General features: G+C 43.0%; 1 protein-coding gene across 1 annotated transcript in view; it reads right to left on the bottom strand.

The window, feature by feature from the left end:
* Positions 1–9,512: 9,512 nt before the first annotated feature.
* LRRC8C (leucine rich repeat containing 8 VRAC subunit C) overlaps positions 9,513–26,590 on the bottom strand; it is an 82,176-nt gene continuing 65,098 nt past the window's right edge. Inside the window, exon 3 of the mRNA XM_044238650.1 lies at positions 9,513–16,063. Within this exon, the coding sequence (XP_044094585.1) occupies positions 13,790–16,063 (2,274 nt within the window). The 3' untranslated portion in view covers positions 9,513–13,789. The remainder of the gene's footprint in view (positions 16,064–26,590) is intronic.

Genomic DNA, 26,590 nt, shown 5'->3' with positions numbered 1-26,590 from the left:
CACAGCCCAGTAACAGCTGTGGGACAGAGCAGACCGTATATGTGATTACATTGTCACTTCATTTCACTCTCTTGCTCTCAAACCATGGGTCACACTGTAGAAACCCTGAAAACAGCTATGACTTATGGCTGAGGATACAGGATACAGGTAGAATTTCTAGAGCACAGATTGTCTCTACCTTGATTGGAACCAGGACTGGTGATCCACTATGAAAATAGATCTGTAGTTTAGTTGGGACAGACTTGGAGGTAATCCCAGCATGGGGATACATAACATTTTCGTCCTTCCTGGGAGGGGCAGTATAGGGATGCCTTTCATATAAACAGAGACCAGAGAGTTTACATTAATGGTCTCAAGGTTATATATCAGGTAAATGGATAGTGAGGATCTGAATTAACGTTGGATTCCAGGGCCTGTGTTGGAAATGCAGTTCAGACCTCAATTGTGGTGGGCCTTGAAACACAGGCTAAGATCTACGACTCTATTAAGAACATAGTGAGGGGGCACCTGGGTGGCTTAGTGGGTTAAAGCCTCTGCCTTCGGCTCGGGTCATGATCTCAGGGTCCTGGAATCGAGCCCTGCATCAGGCTCTCTGCTCAGCAGGGAGCCTGCTTCCTCCTCTCTCTCTGCCTGCCTCTCTGCCTACTTGTGATCTCTGTCAAATAAATAAATAAAATTAAAAAAAAAAAAACAGTGAGAAGGTTTTGAGAAAAGGAACAGTAAGTTCAGAATTACACTTTGGAAAACCAGTCAAGCAATAGAGAAGAGGAGAATGCGAGGCTGGAGGGACGAGCAGTTCGTGGGGGAGGCCATCCAGGGGCCTGTTGCCAACAGTCGTGCTTAAATGAGGTTTGCTCTCAGACACGCCAAGCCTGAGACGACAGAACAGGAGGAAATGCTCAGAAGGCAGCAGGAGGGGAGCGGCGGGGCGCTGTGGTGACCAGGGGCGCAGCTCTGGGAGTTGCTATCGAAAGGCAGTCATGAGGTCGCTAAAGGCTCCTGTGAGGACCAAGGGGGACAAAGGGCTGAGGGTGAAACTTGGAGCTTTGGGATATTCAGAGGGAAGGAGAGAGGCAGGGGATTTTGAAGAAGATGGAAGGAGCCATCCAAGGGGCACAGCCTAGAGCAAGGGCTTGTAGCAAACAGGCTGAGAAAATAATCTAATGGCAGACGCCAGCATTCCTCTTACGGAATTGTGCTGAGAGACTCTTTGATAAGTGGCCGGGGTGGAAGAGGTGAGTGAAGAGGTCCATAGCAGAAGGCCATGGAAGACTGGGGAGAGTTAAACTGCCCTCACTGGCCTGAGGCATTGGAGCTGGGGCTGAGTGTGAGAGGATGAGAAAGGGGCTGGGGAAAGGGCGAAGAGGCATGGAGGAGGGGTGGGGAGGGAGGGTGGGGAGGCAGAGGAATAATTCATGGACACGGTGAAGGCTCTAACAAATGGGCTGGAAAGTGGCTTGCATGGCTCTCGTGAATGCTCTGCTCTCTTTCCAAACCTTCACTAGAGTCTCCCTGATGCACCAAATCTTGGTGTGCGTGCGTGCGTGCGTGTGTGTGTGTGTGTGTGTGTGTGTGTGTTGGGGGAAAATCAAGGAACAGGGCAGACTCCTCTTCCAAGTCTCGAAGAGGGATCAAACGTACGGAACCGTGAGGGGATGCATAGAAGACATCCGATAGAAACAGAGGTTCAGAGTCAGTGGCCTGAAACCATACACACACCAAAATTTGTGAAAGTTTGGGGAGCGCTCAGGACTTCCAAAGGGCTTGGGATGGGGGTATAGCCAATGTCATCTAAATCTTTTTTTTTTTAAATTTTTAATTTTTTATAAACATATATTTTTATCCCCAGGGGTACAGGTCTGTGAATCGCCAGGTTTACACAGTTCACAGCACTCACCAAAGCACATACCCTCCCCAATGTCCATAACCCCACCCCCCTTCTCCCAAACCCCCTCCCCGCCAATGTCATCTAAATCTTAAGAGACATTCAGACTCCGGCTGACCTCGGTGGTGCAACCTTATGAGGGAAGACATGCCATTGAATAGTTATTTTTTCCAAATGAACTAAGTATGCTGGTGGATTTTACAAGGGTGAGCATGAGCGAGGGGAGCCCGCAGTGAATGGTTTGAAGATGAGTAGGCCAGAGGGAGGACACCGATCCTGAGGCAGCATGACACAGACTGGGTTCCCATGGGCCCCCACGGGGCACACTGCCCAGCTGCGAGTCATTAGTTTAAACTGTCTGCTGGAGAACCTCTCTGGGACTTCTCTGGTCTCTTTGCTTGTGAGTAATTGTTTCCTAGAAAACTTTTCCTAACCCCAAATCTTCCTTCTGAGCCGAAAGGGCGGGATCTAATAGAGAAGGCTGTAGAGAAGCAGGGGGTGGGCGACTGCCGAGCCCTGCTCCTGTGGGAGGCGGGGGAGGGCAGGGAGCTGGGCACTGGACCACCTCTGGGGCTTGGAGAAGAGCCTGAGCTGAGGGAGCCGGCTGATGGGCCGCTCCAGCTCTCCCCACCTTTCAGTACAGACACTGATGAGACTTTTCCTCCAGTTACTCTAAGTCATAGACCAGGCCTGTGCACGCCCTGTGTCCACATATGTCTCCGAGCCCTGCAGGAAACTCTGGCTGTCCCTGGAGAAACACAAGACAGTTAAATAAAATTTGCGAAAGAACCTCTCACTTAGCCTCTTTGGTTAGGTTTATTCCTAGGTATCTTATGGTTTGGGGTGCAATTGAAAATGGGATTGACTCCTTAATTTCTCTTTCTTCTGTCTTGTTGTTGGTGTAGAGAAATGCAACTGATTTCTGTGCATTTATCTTATATCCTGACACTTTACTGAATTCCTGTATAAGTTCTAGCAGTTTTGGAGTGGAGTCTTTTGGGTTTTCCACATAGAGTATCATATCATCTGCGAAGAGTGATAATTTGACTTCTTCTTTGTCGATTTGGATGCCTTTAATTTCCTTTTGTTGTCTGATTGCTGAGGCTAGGACTTCTAGTACTATGTTGAATAGCAGTGGTGATAATGGACATCCCTGCCGTGTTCCTGACCTAAGGGGAAAAGCTTTCAGTTTTTCTCCATTGAGAATGATATTTGCAGTGAATCTATACTCAGAAAACTATAAAGTACTCATGAAAGAAATTGAGGAAGACACAAAGAAATGGAAAAATGTTCCATGCTCCTGGATTGGAAGAATAAATATTGTGAAAATGTCTATGCTACCTAAAGCAATCTACACATTTAATGCAATTCCTATCAAAGTACCATCCATCTTTTTCAAAGAAATGGAACAAATAATTTTAAAATTTATATGGAACCAGAAAAGACCTCGAATAGCCAAAGGGATATTGAAAAACAAAGCCAAAGTTGGTGGCATCACAATTCCGGACTTCAAGCTTTATTACAAAGCTGTCATCATCAAGACAGCATGGTACTGGCACAAAAACAGACACATAGACCAATGGAACAGAATAGAGAGTCCAGAAATAGACCCTCAACTCTATGGTCAACTAATCTTCGACAAAGCAGGAAAGAATGTCCAATGGAAAAAAGACAGCCTCTTCAATAAATGGTGTTGGGAAAATTGGACAGCCACGTGCAGAAAAATGAAATTGGACCATTTCCTTACACCACACACAAAAATAGATTCAAAATGGATTAAGGACCTCAATGTGAGAAAGGAATCCATCAAAATCCTTGAGGAGAACACAGGCAGCAACCTCTTCGACCTCAGCCGCAGCAACATCTTCCTAGGAACATCGCCAAAGGCAAGGGAAGCAAGGGCAAAAATGAACTTTTGGGATTTCATCAAAATCAAAAGCTTTTGCACAGCAAAGGAAACAGTTAACAAAACCAAAAGACAACTGACAGAATGGGAGAAGATATTTGCAAACGACATATCAGATAAAGGACTAGTGTCCAAAATCTATAAAGAACTTAACAAACTCAACACCCAAAGAACAAATAATCCAATCAAGAAATGGGCAGAGGACATGAACAGACGTTTCTGCAAAGAAGACATCCAGATGGCCAACAGACACATGAAAAAGTGCTCCATATCACTCGGCATCAGGGAAATACAAATCAAAACCACAATGAGATATCACCTCACACCAGTCAGAATGGCTAAAATCAACAAGTCAGGAAATGACAGATGCTGGCGAGGATGCGGAGAAAGGGGAACCCTCCTACACTGTTGGTGGGAATGCAAGCTGGTGCAACCACTCTGGAAAACAGCATGGAGGTTCCTCAAAATGTTGAAAATAGAACTGCCCTATGACCCAGCAATTGCACTACTGGGAATTTACCCTAAAGATACAAACGTAGTGATCCAAAGGGGCACGTGCACCCGAATGTTTATAGCAGCAATGTCCACAATAGCCAAACTATGGAAAGAACCTAGATGTCCATCAACAGATGAATGGATAAAGAAGATGTGGTATATATACACAATGGAATACTATGCAGCCATCAAAAGAAACGAAATCTTGCCATTTGCGACAACATGGATGGAACTAGAGCGTATCATGCTTAGCGAAATAAGTCAAGCGGAGAAAGACAAATATCATATGATCTCCCTGATATGAGGGAGTGGTGATGCAACATGGGGGCTTAAGGGGGTAGGAGAAGAATCCATGAAACAAGATGGGATAGGGAGGGAGACAAACCATAAGTGACTCTTAATCTCACGAAACAAACTGTGGGTTGCTGGGGGGAGGGGGGTTGGGAGAAGGGGGGTAGGGTTATGGACATTGGGGAGGGTATGTGCTTTTGGGTGAATTGGAAGGGGAGATGAACCATGAGAGACTATGGACTCTGAAAAACAATCTGAGGGGTTTGAAGTGGCGGGGGGGTGGGAAGTTGGGGTACCAGGTGGTGGGTATTATAGAGGGCACAGCTTGCATGGAGCACTGGGTGTGGTGAAAAAATAATGAATACTGTTTTTCTGAAAATAAATAAATTGAAAAATGAAAAAAAAAAAAAGAACCTCTCACTTAAACCCTGTCAAAAGGTTAAAGATTTAAAAAAAAATTTTTTTTCAAGCTGTACATTATTTTAGTAAACTCTATCCCCAAACAGGGCTCCAACTCAGGACCCCCAGATCAATAGTTGCATGTTTTGCCGACTGTGCCAGCCAGGTGCCCCCAAAGTTGATGATTTTTTTTTTAAGATTTTATTTATTTATATGACAGAGAGAGATCACAGTAGGCAGAGAGGCAGGCAGAGAGAGGGGAAGGGAAGCAGGCCCCTTGCTGAGCAGAGAGCCCGATGCGGGCCTCGATCCCAGGACCCTGAGATCATGACCTGAGCCGAAGGCAGCGGCTTAACCCACTGAGCCACCCAGGCGCCCCAAAGTTGATGATTTTGAAGACACGATCCAAACACAACAAATTGATCACTCTCTTACAGTTATTCCGTAACAAATTCTGCCAGGCTCTCCTAGCTGGCCCAAAGAAATTAGAAACAAAGGAAAGGGGTGAAGAGAATATTTGTCGGCTCAATTTTCTGGTTTTCTATAATAGTCACTGGATTTGCGGAAGGAGTGTGTCAAATGTCTTAGTGTTAGTGGCCTCCGTGGGTTAGCTACAGTGGCTAGTGGACATTCATCAGGGAGAGGTGCTGCCTCTGACTGAAGACGCTGGTGTGGATGATGGGACACTGTCATTTTCACAGAGGCCACCACAGGATCTCTTGTTCCCCCTATTCTTCCAAGGTGACATTGACACTCTCCCACTGAAAGGTGAGGTCTGTATCCCCTCTCCCCTCCCCTAACTGGGGCCAGATTTACAACTGTTTCAAACGATAGAATATGGCAGAAGTGAGGTCATAAAAGGTGATACAGCATCCTTTGTGCTTTTTAGGATGGTCTCTTAGGAGCCATAATGGTTTACATAAGAACTCTGATTTCCGAGAAGCTGACATGCTGTGTGGAAGCTCAGGCTGAATTGAGAGGCTCAGCTGAGGTTCAGGTCGACAGCCAGAATCAAAGGCCAGAGGTAGGAGTGTTGATGACTGCAGATGATTCTAGCTCCCAGCCATTGAGTCTTCCCAGATGAGGTCCCAGACGCTGTGGAGCAGAAAGAAGCTGTTTTTGCTATGGCCCCCAAAGTCCATATCCACAGAATCTGGGAGTGTGAGAAAGTAAGTCGTTTTTACCTACAAAGTTTTGGGGTGGTTTGTTACATGGCAACAGTAATTGGGATAGATATGAAACCGGGAGCACTATCTGGTCTCTGAGTCCTCCTGAGATACTTTGTTGGAGCATTAGAACTTCTTGGAGCACTATTTGAAAACTCTGAATGAACCAATCTTTAAGGGCCCCAAATCCTATGTTTCTAATAAATCTGGAATGTAATAGTTTTATTAAGAGAAGTTTCTTGCCTAGTGTTACGGATTGAATTGTGTCTCCTGTAGTGGCCAAGGACAGACTGTCCCAAGATGGGCCACGTTGGCATGAAGATTATTTTGAGCTGAAAGACAATTGAGACCTGCAGGCTCAAGAGAAAATTTTTGTCTCTCCCTTAACTGCATAGAAAAATCTAAACTGGGGTCTCTCCCAGAATGAGTGTTTTTAGCAGAGGTAAATTTTATCTGACCTATCTCTATGGCTGGGCCAACATCTAATTACCAAATATCTGATCTTCTTCTTCTTATTTTTTTTTAAGATTTTATTTATTTATTTGACAGACAGAGAACACAAGTAGGCAGAGAGGCAGGCAGAGAGAGAGGAGGAAGCAGGCTCCCTGCTGAGCAAAGAGCCTGATGCTGGGCTCAATCCCAAGACCCTGAGATAGGACCCCAGCAGAAGGCAGAGGCTTAACCCACTGAGCTCCTGTGATCTTTCTCTTATTACTTTGTAATTGCATTCCTTCCCTTCAAAGTCCCAGACCTCAACCCCCCTCTCTTTAGTTCAGGATGATATATAGACCTCCTTTTTCATGTTTTTAGAATTTCCCGTCTGTGTGGATTTCCCCTAGGTATGCTCTTAAAATTTTCTCCTCTTAATCTGTCTCATATCAATTTGATTCTTAGTCCACCTAGAGGGATCTTGAAGAGGACACAAATTCTTGCTCTCCAACACTCTCAAAATGATGAAGTCCTAACCCCCAGTACCTGTGAATGTGGCCTTATTTGAAAAAAGGGTCTCTGCAGATTATCAAATTAAGAGGAAATTATTAGGGTGAGCCCTAATCCAACATGACGGAGTTTTTATAAAAAGGGGGAACTTTCGAGGTGTCTGGGCGGCTCATTTTTGGTTAAGTGTCTGCCTTTGGCTCAGGACATGATTTTGGGGTCCTGGGATCAAGCATGGGGCTCCCTGCTCAGTGGGGAGTGTTTCTCCCTGTCCATCAGCCCCTCCCCCTCTGCTCGTGCTCTCTCTCACAAAGAAATAAATACAATTGGGGTGGGGGCGGTAGTTTGAACACAGAGGACACACAGTGAGGATGCCAAATGAAGATGAAGGCAGAGATTGTGTGACGACGCATCTTTCAGTCAAGGATTCCCAGAGATTGCCGACAAACCACCAAAAGACGGGAGGGGTGTGGAGCAGATTTTTCTCTTACAGCCCTTGGATGCCACCAGCCCTGTGGACACCTTGAGCTAGCACTGTGAGACGATACATTTGTTTGTGGAAGCCACCAGGCGTGTGGTAGTTATGGCAGCCCTAGGACAACAATGCTTCCCAGAAGCAGTTTGGACAGGGATGATGGCCCTCGTAGCCCTAGGGTTATGAGTTAATAGAGTTAGGCTGTCCAAATGTTAGAGTATGATTTTTAACAAAATTACTCCACAAAGACTATATGAAATCATAAAGGAATCCCAAGAACCTTTGCAATTAATATAGAAGAAATACAACTTTTTATATTAAAATCACTGCTGGAAGTTTATTATTTTTTTTTTCGACTATAAAGGAGATATAAAACACAAGGGTTACATGTTGCCTTTTTTGTGTCACTGTTCCCAAGAACTATATTAGTTGAAACTATTACTAAAAAGTGAATAAACACTTTTTAAAATGGTGATGTCTAAATGTAACTTGAATTGAAATAAATTCCTCGAAAGGTAAAAAAAAAAAGCCCATTTTCTACTTGTTTGCAAACTTTCTAACAGGATTCCCTAAATCAAAATAATCAGAATGGCCAGTTCTATTTGGTAATAACATCTTTGCCTAACACTATGTCTTTTATGTAAAATCTTTAAACTAGGAAAATAATCTCCCATCTATGGTATCATATGTTTGTACCTTGCTTTGCTCAAATGTGAAATCTTAAGTATATAGCTTGTATTCAAAGATTTACATACAAAAATAGTACAGCCTCTCACTTTTTTCCTACTTGGGTACTGAGGATAACATTCAAACTTACATTCTGAAATATGCAGGCCTGGGGCCTTGTGAGTACCCCCACTGAGTCTAAAATTGTCTTTAATGACTTCCCTCCTGTGTACTTCTGGACCCAAACAGAAATGCTGCTAGCTCACTAGCCTGAGCAATGGACTTGATTCATTCAAAATCAGTGTTTATCTCAATATTGCATATAAATGAAAGGACTGGAAGATGGGACATTGGAAGGTACCAGGAGACAGTCTTCTCCATATCGCAATTGCAACAAATCATCAGCTGTCTCCATTCTATTGCATTTCTCAGCTAACGTCTCCAAAATTTCTCCAGCTGCCACACAATCCTGCGCTTCTTTTTTCAAAAAAACTTAAAAAAAAAAAAAGATTTTATTTGTCAGAGAGAGAGAGAGAGAGCACTCACAGCAGGGGAAGCAGCAGGCAGAGGGAGAAGCAGGCTCCCCACTGAGCAAGGAGCCCACGGGACCTGAGCCAAAGCCAGACTCGGTACCCCCTGAGTCACCCAGGGGCCCGCCTGTGTGTTTCTCATGCACAAATTTGCAGGGCCTCTTGCCACTCTCAGAATCCTTCCTTGTCTCCTGTAGACTTTCTCCCAAGGGCTATCAGTTGATAATCAGTAAAACAGTGGGGTCACAAAGGACTACAGAAAAATATAAGTGACAATTTAGCTTCAAAAGTCACCCATCACAATTTTCTTATGCATAAGTGGTATATGGGATTTTCTTTAAAAAGGCATCTGTAAGTCCGGAGTGTGTGTGATAAACGATTCCTAGCTGAGCAGAACCATTCTGATTCCTTTAAGTAAGCACAGTCATTACGGTAACAGTGTTTGGTGAAAGCCACGTGGGACAGCAATCGCATAATCGGATCTGGCAAAGGCAGCGCCATTGCCCTCCAGACTACATATTCGAGCGCTAATTACTCAAACGGAACTCCAGGGGCACCTGAGGTAGATGCTGCAGTTCACCGAATTAAGGGAGGAAATAATTAGTCATGGTTGCAGAAACTAGCTCGCCATGAAGTGAAAGAAGGCACGTGGGCTAGTTTCCTGCGCAGCCCAGAGAGCCTTCGCAAGGGCAGATGCAAACGCCTGGGAGAAATACAAAGGATAAACATGACTTCTGTAACCCAAGAAGGGACGAATCTCAACTTTAAATTACAAAAATGACTTTATTTAAGTTATTTTCTGTTCCTGTGTACTACATAACCAAATAACATGAAGACATTTTATTGGGAATTTGCACTACAATGAATCAACTTTCAAGCATTTTCTGGACAGTCTTAGAGGTTTTAAGAGCATTTGACACAGTCTGAACGCAGTGGGAGAAAACAAGTGGCAGGAAGACCGACGAAGGGAGCACATAAGGCATTGCGTTTCAACCCAGTAAAAACATTCATTCAAGAGGCAGAATCAGGTGGGAGAGGGACTTGTATTCAGGAGAGAGCAAATGTATAACTACATTAAAAACCATGCATAGGAACTGTTACTTCACATGGCCAACAAGCTGTTCAAAGAACCCCTTTTCACAGTCTTCTGATAAAGAAAAAATTCCCTGGGGTGGCAGGATATTCTTCCCTCTCCCCAGAATGAACCTCAGGATGTTACCTTTGTCGTGCATGGCTCTGGGAAGACGCAATGAGCGGGAACACCTCGTTTGAAAGGCTGCCGTGAAATTGTATCCAAAGCATGTCACTGAGGCCGAAATCTGAAAAATCAAGGGCAGGTCTGGTCGAGACTGTCCAAGTTTTCTTACAATGTGTCTGATTTGACAAGAAAGGATGAGAATCTCTTACAGACCCTTGAGGCATTCCCTCACTCATAACTGTGCTGTTTTGTTTACTTGTTTTACTAACTTAAGGTTACCGTGGGGCCCTACTATGAGTTACTGAGATCCTACCAAAAATGTCAACTGCTTGACGAGCATTATGACATTCAGAATTAACGGGAGAACACAAATTGAAATTATATGAAAATTTATCTAATCTAGTCACTACTAAGTAATGCTGACCATTTTCATCACGATGGATCATGGATGTCCACTGTTTAAGTATAGCATTACTATTGATCAGGTATTTGGTAGGAAATTAGAGAGTAGAATAAACTACTTAAAAATGGACTTTTTTTTTTTTTTTTAGATGATAGACTTGGAAAAATAACAGCAAAAATCCTCTTGGGGGAGATAGTAAGAAGAGATATAAAGAATCTCTCTTCTTTTTTCTTAATATCAGAAATCATAAGACAGCATATTGCAAGAACTTGGACCTTCCTCATCCCAAGTAGCCTGAGAAAGATGCTAGCTTGTTTCAGACCCTCTCTAAGAAGATGGCTTGAGAGGCAGATACGGGGGCACCTCTGAATGGACGAAATACTCCTAGAAGGTGACTTTCCAGGCCTTCCTGCCAAACAGGATGCCGTGTAAGTTGTTGGAACTCTTTACAGCAGCTTCGGGGGAAATGTAATGGCAGGGAAAAGGTGGGTGAACAAAGAAAAATCTACAATTGTTTCATTGTATCAAGAACACTTATGTTAAGAGTGTTAAAAGAACAAAAAACAATGAAACAAGAACCTATCACATAACTAGTTTTCTGAGGTGTGATCTTCTTAGGGGAGTTCCACTGGGATATACTTCTATGTTCTGCTTCAAGCAGACCCTCATCAGACAGATACCTGTTCTGTGCTTAACCATGAAAACCGACCAGAAAGCGCGCCCATCATGGGCTTCCAGCAGCCATAGGCGTGGTGAGCACCTATGGTGCTTTTCCACTGACAGAAGCAGTTTCTCATGAATCCTATAGAGGTTGGAGAAATAGAGCTAGTTGTTCCTTTTTAGCAAGAGCACTTGTAAAATACAGAAAGGGATTAGGTAAATACCCCTTTTACACTGAGTTGATCCATTAAAGGACTTTAGAAAAGTCATCAGTTCATTTACCTGAGTTTCCCATTTAAAGGCTAAATGCAATTGAATACTTTTTGCTTATAAATGTGAACCAAAACTCATGACATTAAAAAGGGCCAGAGTCAGAAAACTGAGACTCCAGATGAAGTTTGAGACTTTGGAATTTTTATAAAATCCAATAGAAACATCTATGAATTTTCCTTCTTCATTAAAGCATAAAGTCACAGAACAATACTGATTTATGGACTGTTATTTAGAATTTAGGTTAGGGGTCAGCCTGTGACATCATTAAGCAAGCAAATCAGAGTCTTTTAGAATTGGGAGCAAATTATTACAAGTGATAAAACTACTTACTAGTCCCTTACTTCAGTTGTGAAGCCCATGTGAGATTATGAATTAACACCAGATAAAGATGTCAGCACGAATGATTTTTAACCTGAATAGATCCCTTTTGAAGGGTGATATAGAAAACAACTATAAATTTTATCCAGAAAAGTAGTGCACCCAGTGTTTTACCAGTAGTTATTTAAGCTTACCTTTCAAGAGGGTGTTTTTGTCATACTCAGTCATGGAGAATCTTCCAAGTCTTTAGTTTGTTTGCTTAAAACAAAGAGGTCTGTGTTTGTAAATACAACACATTGTTCATAATCAGGATCCTAACTATGTTTTGGAATCAAATATTCTCTCCCACAAGAAATACAGCCATGTACTCTCTTCAACATATCATTTCAATTCTAGGTGGGAAATAAGTTATACAAAATCACTGTTCTGGTACTTGGACAAGAGCAGAAGTCATAAAGCATCCCGGACTTCTTGATTTCATTATTAAACAAATGAAAAGCATCTCTTTCCCAAATCTTCCCTCCATAACAACTCTTTACATCTCAAACACGACTGAGGTACGTGTGTCTGCTGTGTGGTTCCTAGAAGTTGTGTTCTGTATGTGACTTGGAGCAGCACTGTGCAAAGTCACTGGGATCAAGGCATAAAATTTAAAAGCAGTTAGTTTGAAACCCCAAATCATCTTCCTAGTTCCTTTCATTGTTAAGTCACAAAACTCTCTTAGGTGAGACTAGAGTTCTGAAAACAGTCAAGTGTGAATTTATTACATAAAACAAAATTCCCACAATCAGCGATACCAGTCTTGGATTGAGGGCACAAAAAGTGTTTTCATTTTCCTGTTCTACACAGCAGAAAAATCAGGAACAGATTTTGCCCAAGATGCATCTACTAGGTTGGATTAAATACAAAGATAAGGAAAAGCCCTGTTGACCATCAAGCAAAAATTATTTTCTAAGTGACATCCACTTAGCAATTTGTTCACCCCTTAAAAAAAAAATAACAGGACCATTTTAGATGAGATGCTTATTTTAAGCCAAAAAGCAGAAGGAGTTCCTGTGTCTGCATCACTCGCATCCACAGCATGGGCAGGGTTACGGGAGCTCAGTTTATGGGGATGTGGGTTATTGGTGGAGCAGGCAGAATGGGAAGCGGTGGCCGGCCCCACCGCCGCCTGGGGCCACCAGCACACCTGGCTACAGGGCCCCAGTTCTATCAAAGAGTGCTTCAGCGGGGAATATTTTTTCCATCTGATGTACCCACATATCAAGATATCAAAGATTATTACATTACTTAAAAACCAGGCTTCTGATTCTGATTTTTAAATTTAATTACCTATTTTAATTAAAATAAATTTAGCTTCTCTAAGGTGGTTCACCAGTACTACATAGCAATATTCAGATGGAGGGCAGGGGTGAGATGGGGGGAGGAGAGCCCCTGTACTTTGTTTTTAAACGATATTTTTGAAATGTTGGTGAGAACGCAAATCAGTTATAAGATGGGAAATGACCAATTCAGATCAGCTCAGCATGGAAGAGATTACTGTCTTCACTCATGTAACAAAATCCTAGCCTAACGATCACATGGATCGTCAAGTAGAGGAAATAACACAAGTGGGGTTCTGCTGGAGATGAGGAGAAATTTTGAAAACAATGGTCTGTGGCAATGCACTTCTGTGAATTTACCCTCCAGAGGAGAGAGAATTCTGTAGGACGGAGGACTTGGCCAGTGCAGAAGGCAGTCAGTAGGACGATGACTAGTACAGACTCCTTGGTACATACACAAGGAAAACAAATATAAGGACCCTGGACAGGTGTAAACAAACAAAATAATCACCTTGGCAAAATATGTTTTTAAAAAAGACCAAAAAGCATGCAACTTAAAATTCCCTCCCTTTCACGAGAATGAAATGAAACACACAAAAAAAAACCCCCAGTTGGAACCACCTGTTTCTGTCAGTAGAAAACAATAATAGATACATTAGGACAAATAAAACTTTAAAATATTAATATTGAAAAAATACAATTAAATTTTTATTAAAAAATACAGACTCCTTACTCAATCTCTGTGTACATTTTGTGTTGTGTGAAAAAGAAAAAAAAAATAAAATAGGAAAGGCATTAAGACTACCTAATTATTTATACTGTATTTGGTAGAAGCACGGTTCAGTGAAGCTTTAAAGAAAAAGAAGTTATTCCGCTTTCATTTGCTCCCGGACGTCCGAAGGCAGAGTTTCAAACAGAGCGTCTTCCACAACCAACCCGGCTCTCTTCAGGGCTCGGCAGTCTCCCAGTTCCGGAGGGAGGATTTCAAAGTGATTGCCTTTAACGTCTAAGTAGGAAAGAAATAACAAATTCCCGATTTTCGGTGAAAGTACCGAGAGGCTATTTTTCCCTATCTTCAGGGTTTTCAGTTTCTTGCAGAAGTAGAGTTCGTCGGGAAGGCTCTCTACTTTGTTACACGTGATGGAGAAGTACTGTAAACTCTGCAGAACTCCGATTTCGGGCGGGATGAACCGGATGTCATTGTAGGACAAGTCCAAATACCGGATTTTGTTACACAGGAAGAGGTGGGAAGGCAGCACCTCTATTTTGTTGTGACTGAAGGCCAGGCGCTCCAGGCTGGTGAGCTTCTTGATGTGCTCTGGGATGTACGTGATGCTGTTGTGCCACAGTTTGAGCACCGTCAGCTTTCTCAAGTGCTGGAAGCTAACGATTTCCTCTATGGACTTCAGATTATTCTCTTTGAGGTCCAGTTCCTGGAGGCTGAGCAGACTGAACACGGCATGGGGAATGCGCTCCAGGTCACAGTGGACCAGCTCCAGCTCCGTCAGGTTGGTCATCTTCTTCAAGTTGTTGAGCATCACCAGCTTGCTGCCGTCGTTATGGATGCACATCTTCTGGAGATGGCTGGCCACGTCCACCACGGCCTGCGGGATCTTGGAAACGTTGCTTTTGATAGAGAGAATTTTAAGGCTTTTGAGATCCCGCAGAGACTCAAGGGTGACGTTTTTGGAGATATCGTGACTTAGAGAGCCGACCAGGTAGAGCTCTTCCAGATTCCGGAGCCCGTACATCCAGGGGGGCAGCTCCCTCATGTCATCAAACTTGACGCTCAGGACCTTGAGGTTCTCCTTCAGGAAGGAGAGCGCTGCACTGTGGATTTTGACTGAGCACTGGTGGAGTGAGAGCTCCTGGAGATTGTCGAGCTGCGCGATGGTGGCTGGGATCATCACATTCTTGATGATTTCAAGTTTTAGAGACTGCAGCTCTGTGATCTCAAAGACCGTGTCCGGAAGGCCAGAGAGCATGATGAGAGGCAGTTCCAGCCGGTTATGGGCATTCATCTGCAGCTTCTGCCTCAATTTATCAGGAGTCCACTCGTTATTTAAGTTCAGCTGCTTTAATTTGTTCTCGCTCACTTCAGACAGGAACACGGCAAATCTCTTGGAATACAGTGGGTCATACTGGTCTATCATATGAAGCATGAAAGCAAAGTCATTTTTCACATCCGGAATGTCATCAATGCCGGTCTCCTGGCGGACATACTCGAAAGAGTATTCCCGTAGAGAACGGTAGAACAGCCAGTATAAGGTGTAAAGGCACGTCAGTCCGTAGATGCTTACAAAACACAGGTAGCAAAAGGACAGTTTTGAGAACAAGTGGGCCATGGTGTGATTACAAGAAAAATTTTTATATCCGGTCATGTCCTGAATGTCAACATTGCAGTCCACGGTAAACTGAACTTTCGAAACCAGGGCGCTGTTGTACGCGATGATGATGAGGAATTTTATGACCTTCAGCACCGTCTGGCGAACATACATGGCATAGAGTATATCGCCTTCTTCGACATGCAGCCTGAACTTCTTTACCTTCTCAAACAAGGCCTTCGCTTGCTCACCTTCCTTCTTATCCAGGGCCCCCGCTGTGGACTTGTCAACCACGAACTTCTCAGGGATGGACTTTAATGACTGAGAGTTGACCAAGCTGCCTTCCGGACCAGACTGGATGGTGTTGGACCTGCTCATGTTGTTCTTCCTGTTGTCCTTTTCCTCTGAATCCTCCCCAGACACTTCTGATAAAGCCCGTGTGGTCCAAGGGGAGTCAAAACACTTCCCCAGGATCGAGATGAAATGCTCTATTTTGGAGCTGGAGCCGGGGAACTTGAACCAAAAGTTGCTGCAGAGCATGAAGACCAGGGTATGGATGAGGACTAGGTAAGGGAAATACTTGGCATACCAGTGGAGGGCTCGCTCGTAACACATCTGGTTTATAAAACTGTACTGCTGGAGGTCCAGGTCTGTCTTGAGTCCTTTCATCTCCACGGTGGCGGGGTTGGTAGGCGACGGCTTAGGGGGAGGCAGCGGGGTGGTGCTGGCAACTGCTTGAGAGACATTGGACACAGAAGAGTGATTCTGAGAAGGCTGGACTCTTTTCGGAAGGCAGATGATCTTGTCTTGCATGACCTGAAACACACAAGTAATATTTTCGAATTATATTATTCAAAGAGCTCTGATAATGTCATTAGTGTGAAGACAGCAGCCATAACATCCAATAAACGTCCATTTCCTTTGCCTGGAGAATACAATGTTCGATTCCGGCACCAGGATTTCATTCCCTGCCCACGTGCCGGGAAAATGAATTATTTGACTTTGCTCGTCAGGTCTAAGTTATGACACAGAACACAGTGGTTTTCTGAGGCCACAGAAGAACTTACAACAAAGTATTTAGAGAACATTTGTGTGTTTTAAAATTTTGCATTTCTTCTCTCCCTGGAGCCTGGGAGAATCAGTCATTGGTGTGGGAAGTATATCCCCTTATCAGACTGGATGGCTCCCCGGATTAGATGGGGTTGTGTATGGGAATTAACAGGATTGGCAGGAGGAAATGTGGAAGAAATTCCTGTCTTGATCCTCTCCCCTTTACTTTCTACCCATATCCTGGATTGCATGCATAGATGGATGCAAATGGTCTTCATAATTCACTAAGCTTTTATAAAGACCATTTCATCTCTCCGAAGAGAGGTATGAAAGAATACAGAAGCACTCCATAGTAAAACAATTAGGTTTAAACTTGCTGGCTTTTCACACAAGACATTACATTGAAAACTTTAATCTGTCTACCAATACCATAATTTGTTGGGGAAAAAAAACAAAACAAAACCAGCAAGCCCTGAGAATGTCCAGGAGTCTCCTACCATTGCGATTTGGGTAAGAGAGAGGGCATCTTCTTGCAGATGAGGGAGCAGGAGGCAAAATACTGTTTGAATCAACTGGTAGGAACATTCTCACCACTGAGGAGATCAAGGCACAGAGAAGTTAAGTCACTTGCTACTGTCATCGTACTCAGGCCACCTGGACCCAGAGCCCACATTTTTATTTTATTGTACCACATTTCTAAAATTAAACCAAAAAGATGCCAATTTGACTTTATCATAATAAATTAGCATGTGCAAATTATGTTACAGGAAAAGAGTTTACTTCTTCAAGACCCTATGCAGATAAAAATGAAAGAATGAGGTTAAGGGGAAGAGAAGAAGTCTCACTACAAGAGTTACAAAAGCTCTGTCCAAGAAGATAAAGTGGGGAGCAATTATTTACTATGTCAGTCAGGAGATGTAAGGAAGAAATCACACATGTGACTGCATTTCTAGAATCTGGTGGCCACAGAGGTATGCGAACTGAACAGTGATCTTCAAGCATTTTTGTAAAAAAAAAAAAAAAAAATTATTTATTTAACAGAGAGAGAGAGAGAGATCACAAGCAGGCAGGGAGGCAGGTAGAGAGAGAGGGGGAAGCAGGCTCCCTGCTGAGCAGAGAGCCCGACTTGGGGCTCCATCCCAGGATCCTGAGACCATGACCTGAGCCAAAGGCAGAGGATTAACCACTGAGCCATCCAGGTGCTCCGGTCTTCAAGCATTTTTATTACTTACCTATGTCAGAGAAAAAATTGTGCGTGCCCACTCAGTATATGTATGTCTATTCATATATCCATAAAGCACTGTTGAGCCATATGTGAAATATTAGAAAACCTAATCCCTTTCCCTTGAAACTTAAAATAAATACAGGTATACCTTGAAGATCCTGCAGGTTCGGTTCCAGACTACCACAATAAAGCAAATACTGCAACACATTGAGTCAAATGAATTTTTTGGTTTTCCAGGGCATAAAAGAGTTACATTTACACTATACTATAGTCTATTTTTTTTAAAGATTTTATTTATTTATTTGACAAACAGAGATCACAAGCAGGCAGAGAGGCAGGCAGAGAGAGAAGGGAGGGGAAGCAGGCTCCCTGCTGAGCAGAGAGCCCGATGCGGGGCTCGATTCCAGAACCCTGGGATCATGACCCAAGCTGGAGGCAGAGGCTTTAACCTGCTAAGCCACTCAGACACCTCTACTATAGTCTCTTAAGAGGGCAAAGAAGTGTCATGTTAAAAAAATGTCCACCATCATCTGAGCTTTCAGCAACTTATAATCACTGGTCATGGATCATCACAGCAAATAGAATAATAATGAAGAAGTTTAAAACATTGGAAGAATTACCAAAACGTGACACTGAGACAGGAAGCGAGTAAATGCTGTTGGAAAAATGGGGCCAACAGACCTGCTCCATACAGGGTTGCTACAACTCTTCCATTTGTGAAAAACACAGTATCTGCAAAGTGTGATAAAATGAGGTGTGCCTGAATAAGAGTTTCCATTTTTATCTCACATCTCAATGCACACCCTTTGCATTTCTGGGGGTTGAAGCACTCTACCTTGGAAACCCCTGGAACAGAAAATAGCAGGAGGACATCTAGACAAATGGCAGACTACCCTTAAGGACTGTAAAAGAGAGACAAGCAATTCGGCCTTTGGGGTCATGTTCTGGATGCATTCCTGCTCGTGGTCTCATTTAATGCTCCTACAGTCTGTGTAGTAAGCAGAAGGTAGGGGTGAGAGATGAGCAGGGAAAGGGAGTGTTTCCCTGAGCACTTTCCCCAAGAGTGACACCTTCAAGCTACTGTATTCATATGGCATTGTTAGCGTTGTGAGAAGACTTGGTTTGTGGAAGTGAGATCAGAAGGTAAAAAGGCAGGCACCTTCTTAAAGTGCTAACTCCCTGCCAAGCAACCAGGCAGACCCCGTTCCTGGCCCCTTGCCCAGCACTTCCCCAGGCTGTTCCTAATGGAGGAAGATGATAGACCTGTGGAGATTGCTTGCATAGGCTTTCAGGATAGGCATTGCACCAGGGTGTTAAGCAAATGGGGCAGACAAGGGTGGGCTGGACTCCTGCTGGGCTCCCCTCAGCGGGATGGAAGCCCCATCCTCTTGGGGCTATCTATGGTTACACAGTGGGGCTACTTTTTAATATTCTGCATAAAGGCACCCGATTGGCTAGCATCTGCCATGCTAAGGAGGGAAGCAGGTCATACTCTCGCCATTCTACAGAAGAAAAAACCAGCTAAGGTTCAGAGAATGTCAGTAAGTTGTCCACGTTCACATAGCAGGAATTTAAACCTGTCTTCTGTTTACAGCCTAGTGTTCTTGATCCCTCCACACGTCTTCTCATCTCACCGAGAGGGCTTCACAGAGAACAGCCCAGAGTAGGGGAGGGAGACCGAGCTGACCTCCCCAAGTTCCTCTCAGTCTTCATGAAGACAATTTTTAAAATGTGCCTACTTCAGTTGCAGGAGGGGAAGGACGGTAATCTGCTTTCCAGCAGCTGCTAACTGTTCTGAAGTGAGCACAGGGTAGGAAAAAATGCTGGAATTCAGTTGCTAAGGACAAGAGCTGCTCCTGCGGTTGAGAGAACATCTCATCGGAAGCCTCCAGCAGAGACGCAGCTCAGAGTAGAACTCCCCAAAAATGTGACAGTAGGTTGCCTAATCCAGGACTACAAGAAGGAACAGGGCGGGTTCAGCGTGAGGATTTAAACAGTAAAATGGCCACAGGATGGAGAAAGGAAGTTGCCTCCTCCATGTTAAAGAGACACAGTATTTCTGAACATGGTAGCATTGAGAACTGGGTGAAGGATCTGTGTTTTTGAAGGCACGGTAAAAGAGGGAAAGACAGACAAAAGTTAGGCAGCCAGGCTTCCTGAAACAGCAGCCGCAACCACAACAACAAAAGGCACAGGGTGCTTTGTGGTATCTTTGTAAAAAAGAGTATCTTGCAAGAACTTGAAATTCTTTGTTTCCTCTTTTCTGCTTTTTGGAGAAATTTGTTAATTAAACCTATATACCTCACTTCTCTGTACACTTATCAGTCCTTTAAAGATTAGAGCACCAAACAAACCTTACGGAAAGGCAGCAACATGGATCCTCAGGGTTCTAGGCTGCTGGTGCAGGACTGAGGGAGAGCGTCTGGGGGGTGGTTAGGGACAAGCCACGCCCCCCCACCCCTCGCTCATCATCAGATCATACACACACACACATCACAAGGCAGAGGAATTCCACCATTTTCATCCAGAGGAAACCCTCAGAATGCCTTTGGAGGAAAAGGGCTTGAGACCAGTAGCTACAATGTGTGTTTGTGAAGGGAGACTGGAGGGGCAAGGAAAATGGGGTTGGGGGGAGAGAAAAAAATGGAAAAATAGGATAAGCCAGAGAATCCAATCCAAAAATACAGCAAGGTGAGAAAGTTATTATCCTAAAGGCAAATATAAGAATAATTCTTGAATAAAAATCATCTGTGTTAAGGAAAATACCCGAGTTGGTTTGGGAACTGGGAAGGGAGGTATCCAGAATAAGGTGAGTCACTGAGAGCAAAGGTCCGATGCACCATGGCAACAAAGAGAGCCAACCCTATACTATATGGGGTTGAACAGGCTTGGAGGTGGGAGGAGGTGAGTCAGCAGAGCAGAGAGGGGCTGGAATCAAAGAAAATGGGTCAGGCAACATGGTGGGAGGCTGGAGTGTATACTCATTATTTCTATTTTGAGCTATAAATACATTTCAGTCTTGCCCAAAACTTTGGTAAAATCTGCTACACAGACACAGACACACATGCACACACACACAGAGCTTTTGGGAGTTAATTTTATAAGAATCACAACAAAAAGAAACAAACTTTCATGCTTGGGTTAAATCTGTACAGACAGGGAGAATTTGCCTGCGATGGTAAAAATCTATGATCTAAACTCTTTCCATGGCAGCAGGAAGGAGGACCAACAGAACCAAATCCTTCCAGGAGTCTGTAGAACTTGGAGAGGGTCATGGGTCCGGGGGCTGGAATTTGATCCATCACGGTCTAGATCATAAGGAGCAGCTAATGTCTAGGTGACAAACATGTATAAAATGCTCTTTCAAGCCTTACAACGAAAGGCCTGGAGGGATAAAAATATACAGGTAAAATTGTTCCATCACTGTGCTAATATCCAGGTAATGTTTCTGGAAAAGGAACCCAAGGGTTTCAGGGTTTGCAGAAATGGGCTTAGTAGAATTTGGATTCATAAATTCTCATTTGTAAATTATTTTGAGTAACATAACAGCTGCGTTTAGGGGGGAAACATGAAACTTGATGTGTTTTCGAGAGAGAGCAAAAATTCAAGCTGCCTTAAAAAAGGAAAACGGCCCTTCCAAACCATGCTTGAAATGCTTCTCAGATCTAGGAAAAGAAATAAAATATTCAGATCATAATTATCAAATTTATACCAGCAAAGAGATGAATTTTTAAGCGGAATATGGGTGTACTACATCACCTATTGAAATGCCTCACACGGTCAAGCCTTTGGGTGGTAGCTGTCACTATTTTAACCCACTGAGCCACCCAGGTGCCCCTGTCACTATTTTAAAACATTAGTGATCATGCCTCCATCTTAGATTGTTTGAGGCAGTTTTGATGACAGTTATTTGAGTCTCAGTACTTTGTTAGAATTATAACAACCACTATGATAATGTAAAAACAAGATCTGCTTAATTTAGACAATTTCCAGAAACCACAGTGCTCAGTGCAGTGAAAAGCAGAACCCACCTGTGGTAACAAAGAAGTATCACATTTGCATGAATGAGACACCAAAGAGCAGAGGTTAAAACAAAACAGAACAAAACCAAACCACTTAGCTTCAGAGAAGCTGCTTGAAATAACAAAGACAGAGCAACAGAAATAAGTGCCAGCTAATCTCTAACACTCCAGAGATAGAGAGGACATTGATGGGAAGGGCAGAACAGGAGAGTTGGAGTAGTTCTGCGTGTGCCCTCCGGAGAAGGCAAGCATTTTGGCCTCTCTGCTCTTTGTCAGATAGTATGTTAGGGTAACCAAGAGCAATAAGGTCTTCAAGGTCAAGCACGTGAGAAAGACAACTAATCAGCAATCAGTGTGATAACTGCTCAAACCCCTGCTCATCTTTCACCATGAACTTTATAATCAACTTGCCTAGACCCAGAAGGGGAAAAAAAAACCCTTGGTGGTATTTTTATTGGAATTAAATTACTTATAAATTAGTTTAGGAAGAACTAACATCTTTATGGCATTGATTCTTCTTCTCCACGGTGTGTTTCCATTTGTTCCTATTCAATTTTAAGACTTCCAAGAGTGTTCTATAGCTTTCCTTACATAGATTTAGGACACTTAATGTTATGCCTAAATATTTTTATTATTTGCTATCATGAACCTTTTTTTTTTTTTTTTTTAAACACAGATGGTAGAGTCCTTCTTTCCTCCTTTCCTACCTTTGTGCCGTTCCTTAGAAAGCCTGGTGAGTCTGGTGGACACTCTTCCAGATCTCTATCTGTGCATTTGCATATATATGACATATAAATGCATGGAATCTCACTATATGAACTGTTCCTCCACCTTGAGCTTTTATGTCCTGAAGACCCTAATGCGTTGGCACACAGGGCTGTATTTCATTTTGAGGACCAAAGAATTCCTAGTGTGGGGATTAATTTACTAAAAACATTTCAAAGATGACATTTCAATGATGACATGCATTTAGGTAATTTTTCTACTGAAACCAATGTCAATGTCAAAAAATGACACTCCGTCTCACTTTATATGGAATTCTACAAAATGGGACAGAGAACGATGGGCAGTCACCAGAGGTTCTCAGCAAAGTTTTGGCACCAGAATGTCTTGGCGATTGAGATCTTCTGTATCCTGTTTGTGGTGGTGGTTACAACTTTTATGCATGTTTTAAAACTCAGATGTAGACCTTGTTTTGTAGACCTTCAAGAGTACATTCTTGAAGATGGCAGGGTTAAATGAGATCTCATATTAACAATACCCCACCAGCTTTAAAAAAAAAAATTGTTCTTTCAGACTTTGCACCTGTCTGTGATTTTGTTTTATTTTTTAGGTGTCTCTCTTATGGATCTTAAAGAAAAATCCAAAATAATCGCCCTTTTTATAATGAATTTAACTCATTACATTATTTTGTTCACTCATATTTGGATATTTACTAGTATTTGGACTTATTTCTGTATTTTTTTAATTTTTTATATATCCCTTTCCTTCTTCCTGCCTTCTGCTGTACTGATCATACCACTAGCTAGTTCCCATCCTGCCCCACCTGGTTAGAAAGGTGTAGACTGCATTTCTAGGAAGAAGCTACCTATAATTTCTTAAAACATACATATTTTAAGTTCTCAGTATTGCAACCCTGTCCCCAAGCATGTTTGAACTATCCAGTGAACTACCCCATTGCGCTCTTGGGCTTTGTTTCAGTTTTCTCCTGAAACATACATTTTTTAAAAAATGACCTATAGTTGGTTGAGGTTATTTGTAGGTTTATGAAATCATGAGCTCATCAGTTTTCTTAGTTCCTGCATCTTCTCTAAGTAAATTCCTTAATAATTCTTTTAATAAGGGTCTGTGGACTGAAAGTTCATATGCCCTGGGTATCTGAATGTGTGTCTGTTGCTTTCATTCTATAAAATTCTCTCTTGACAGTAGTTTCCCTTCTGCACTTTAGAATACTAGTCCATCTTCTTCTGGCTTCTATTTTCACTGCTGGGAAGCCTGCTGTCTGATCGAGTTTGTTCTTTAGTGGGCAATCTAGCTTTCTCTATGGTAGCTTTTAAGATCTTGCCTTTAATCCCTGATCCTCTACAATTTCACTTTAATTTTGAATATACATGGATTAATCCTGCTCAATATCTGTAGCTTAGGACTCAACTTTCTTCAGTTTTGGAAAACTTCACCAAAATTCCCTTAAATATTGCTTACAAACTTGCTTTATCATTTCTTCCATTTTTTCCCACCATCATTCCTATTAGATGGATGTTAGAACCTCTCAGGGATCACCCATGGGTGTGGGTGCTTTTTAATTTAATTTTAATCTGGGTAAACTCCAGAATCTTAGCGAATTCATAGTCTTATTTTTCATATTTTTAAATTCAGTGACTTTTTAAAAAATTTCTAAATGTTTTCTATCCATTTGCTCTTCCATCACAGCTCCCCAATTTTTAATGGTATATCTTTATCTCTCTGACCACTGTAAGTATATTTACGTGAACTTCATTATTTGGTTCAAAATGTAGTTTGGTCTCAAGTAAATTAATGGACCAACGGCTAATTTTGCTGAGAGCCTTCTCTGAGAGTAGTTTTCTTCCTGTGCCCTCAGTGGGAGGCTGGTTCTGAGGTAGAGATTGTCTCCCACCATCTCCTGTGTGCTCCTTTGTGGTTTCCTGCACCCAACCCCCAGCCCCCCAACCCACCATTGGCTCTTATCATGGCGTTCTGGTTGTTCTGCTCCCGTGTCAGGGTCTCACAGATCCGGTTGGGAAACAGCAGGCAGGCTGGCTTCGCTCCTGGTTGGGAGGCTCGGTTTCCTCAGAAGCACCAGTCCACAACCCAGTTACTTGTCATTCTTTTCAGCTTCCTTTTGGGGAGCGGGGGCCTTTGGCTTCAAACAGTGACCAGGCTCTGGTCTCTTATCTTGTTTCATGCATTTTTAGCTCCCCTTGCTGGCGGGAGCGCAACCCCTGGCTGCTACTGCCTGTCCTTGGCTCACAGCCCGGCAGTCACTTCAGCTCAGCCCCACTCAGTAGTCCGTTCCTGCTCCACAGAAATGCTCTCTTGTTTTCAGTCCATGTAGGCATTTTTAAAAAATCTCCTCTTACACTTTATCGTGGCTACCTACATTGAACAGAGCAAGGGCTTTCAAGTACAACACTTACTCTAGGATCTTTTCCAGAAGAAAAATCTGCACGTGTGTGTGTGTGTGTGTGTATGTGTGTGTGTTAATATGAAAATTTAGTCTCAAGACTATGAAGAATCAGCATTACTTGGGCAGTGCCAGACAAGGTACACCTGTCATGCCGAATCCCTCTCCCTATCACACAAAGGCTGAATTTCTTTATGCGTCTCCCAACAACAGCACGAGAGTACGTATTGTCCTACACCCTTAACAATTAAGTCCATTACTCTTTTTCTGTACATTAGAACCCCAAGATTATTTCTCTCATCTAGACTTTAAGTCACAGTTATGACTATATTACCACTAAAAGAAGTGAGAACTTCTTTGCTGCGTATGATTAAATGGCAGGTGTCATTTCAACATGCTAAGTTGTGATCCAGGCATATTCTTTAGATTGGGGTTGATTCTTTAAAGAGGTAGTGGTTTATTTTTTTATTTTTTTGAAGATTTTATTTACTTGTCAGAGTGAGAGCTAGAGCAAGAGAGCAGCAGGCAGCAGGAGAAGTAGGCTCCCTGCTGAGCAAGGAGCCTGAGGCGGGACTTGGACCAGAGCCAAAGGCAGATGCTTAACTGACTGAGCCACCCAGATAATTTGGTTATGGTCTACTTACAATCAGGTAGATGACAGCCACAAAGAGGCAGATGGGTCAGTATGAAAGTGATAAACCCTGTCCTTTTCCCACCCCATGGATTCAAATACAGCTGATTCCAAAGGGTTCTATCCCACAGCTAATCATCTAGATTTGCCCCCAATCTGACATTAAAAACAACAACAACAAAACCCCTCTCCTAACCCAGCAATGACCTAGCAAGAAACAGATCCTAAAGACCTCTTTCCCAGGACTTGTTCAGAGATATTAAGGATAGAGTAGTTTCAGCTTTATCAGCTAGAACTTCTTCTTCTTCTTCTTTTTTTTTTTTTAAAGATTTTATTTATTTACTTGACAGAGATCACAGGTAGGCAGAGAGGCAGGCAGAGAGAGAGGGGAGGAAGCAGGCTCCCCACTGAGCAGAAAGCCCGATGCGGGGCATGATCCCAGGACCCTGGGATCATGACCTGAACCAAAGGTAGAGGCTTAACCTACTGAGCCACCCAGGCGCCCCTCAGCTAGAACTTCTTGAATATCCACTCTATGTTAAGCATCATAGCAAAATCAAGGAGGCATAACCAAGGTTTACTCTTCTAAAAGCACTTCGGCTCTATTGGAGAGACATAAAGAGTCACATGAAAAGTCACACAAGGGTGCAAACGAGGCATGTATACACCAAGTGAATGGTGTGGTAAGTACAATGAGCACTCAGGCTTGGAGTGAGGGGGGTAGGCTTCATGGGGTTGGAGCACCTTCTCCTGGACCTTGAAGCTACTGGACTTGGATAGGTTATGGGAGGGTTAAGGTCAGAACCTCGTGGGTCCAGAGGCAGGAACAAAGAGTTGCATGGGAAGAGCCAGAGAAAAGAAGGAAAAGATGGAGTGTGGCTCTTTTTGAGGCAGACTCAATTCTCCCGGGAGAAGGGAGAGATACAAGGGAAGGAAGTTAACATTCATGTCTCCAGGTTATCAGTTAATGTACAAATTTAACTCTCCCAGAAACAAGGTGCTAGAAGATAAAGAAAGCACCTATTCTCAAGAGACAATATTTGCCTCCATCAGTGACAGGATTCACTCTGAAAATGCAGATTTCACTTCAGGGCTAACCGGTGGAAATATTTTAGGCACAAACACATCTTGGTGTGAAAGAGAAGGAACTGAAAAGGTAGGAAAGGTGGTTTTAGAGTGGTGAACACCAAAATGGGTTCATTCTCAGCAAATGTCTGATTCACATGTCTTCCTACTCTCCAAGGCTGGTGTGTGTACATTTGTGTGTACATTT

This window comes from Neovison vison, chromosome 2 (genome assembly GCF_020171115.1).
Source record: "Neovison vison isolate M4711 chromosome 2, ASM_NN_V1, whole genome shotgun sequence".
In the NCBI taxonomy this organism is placed as follows: domain Eukaryota; kingdom Metazoa; phylum Chordata; class Mammalia; order Carnivora; family Mustelidae; genus Neogale; species Neogale vison.
Note: the sequence above shows the minus strand (reverse complement) of the source record. Positions and strands in the feature narration are given on the sequence as shown.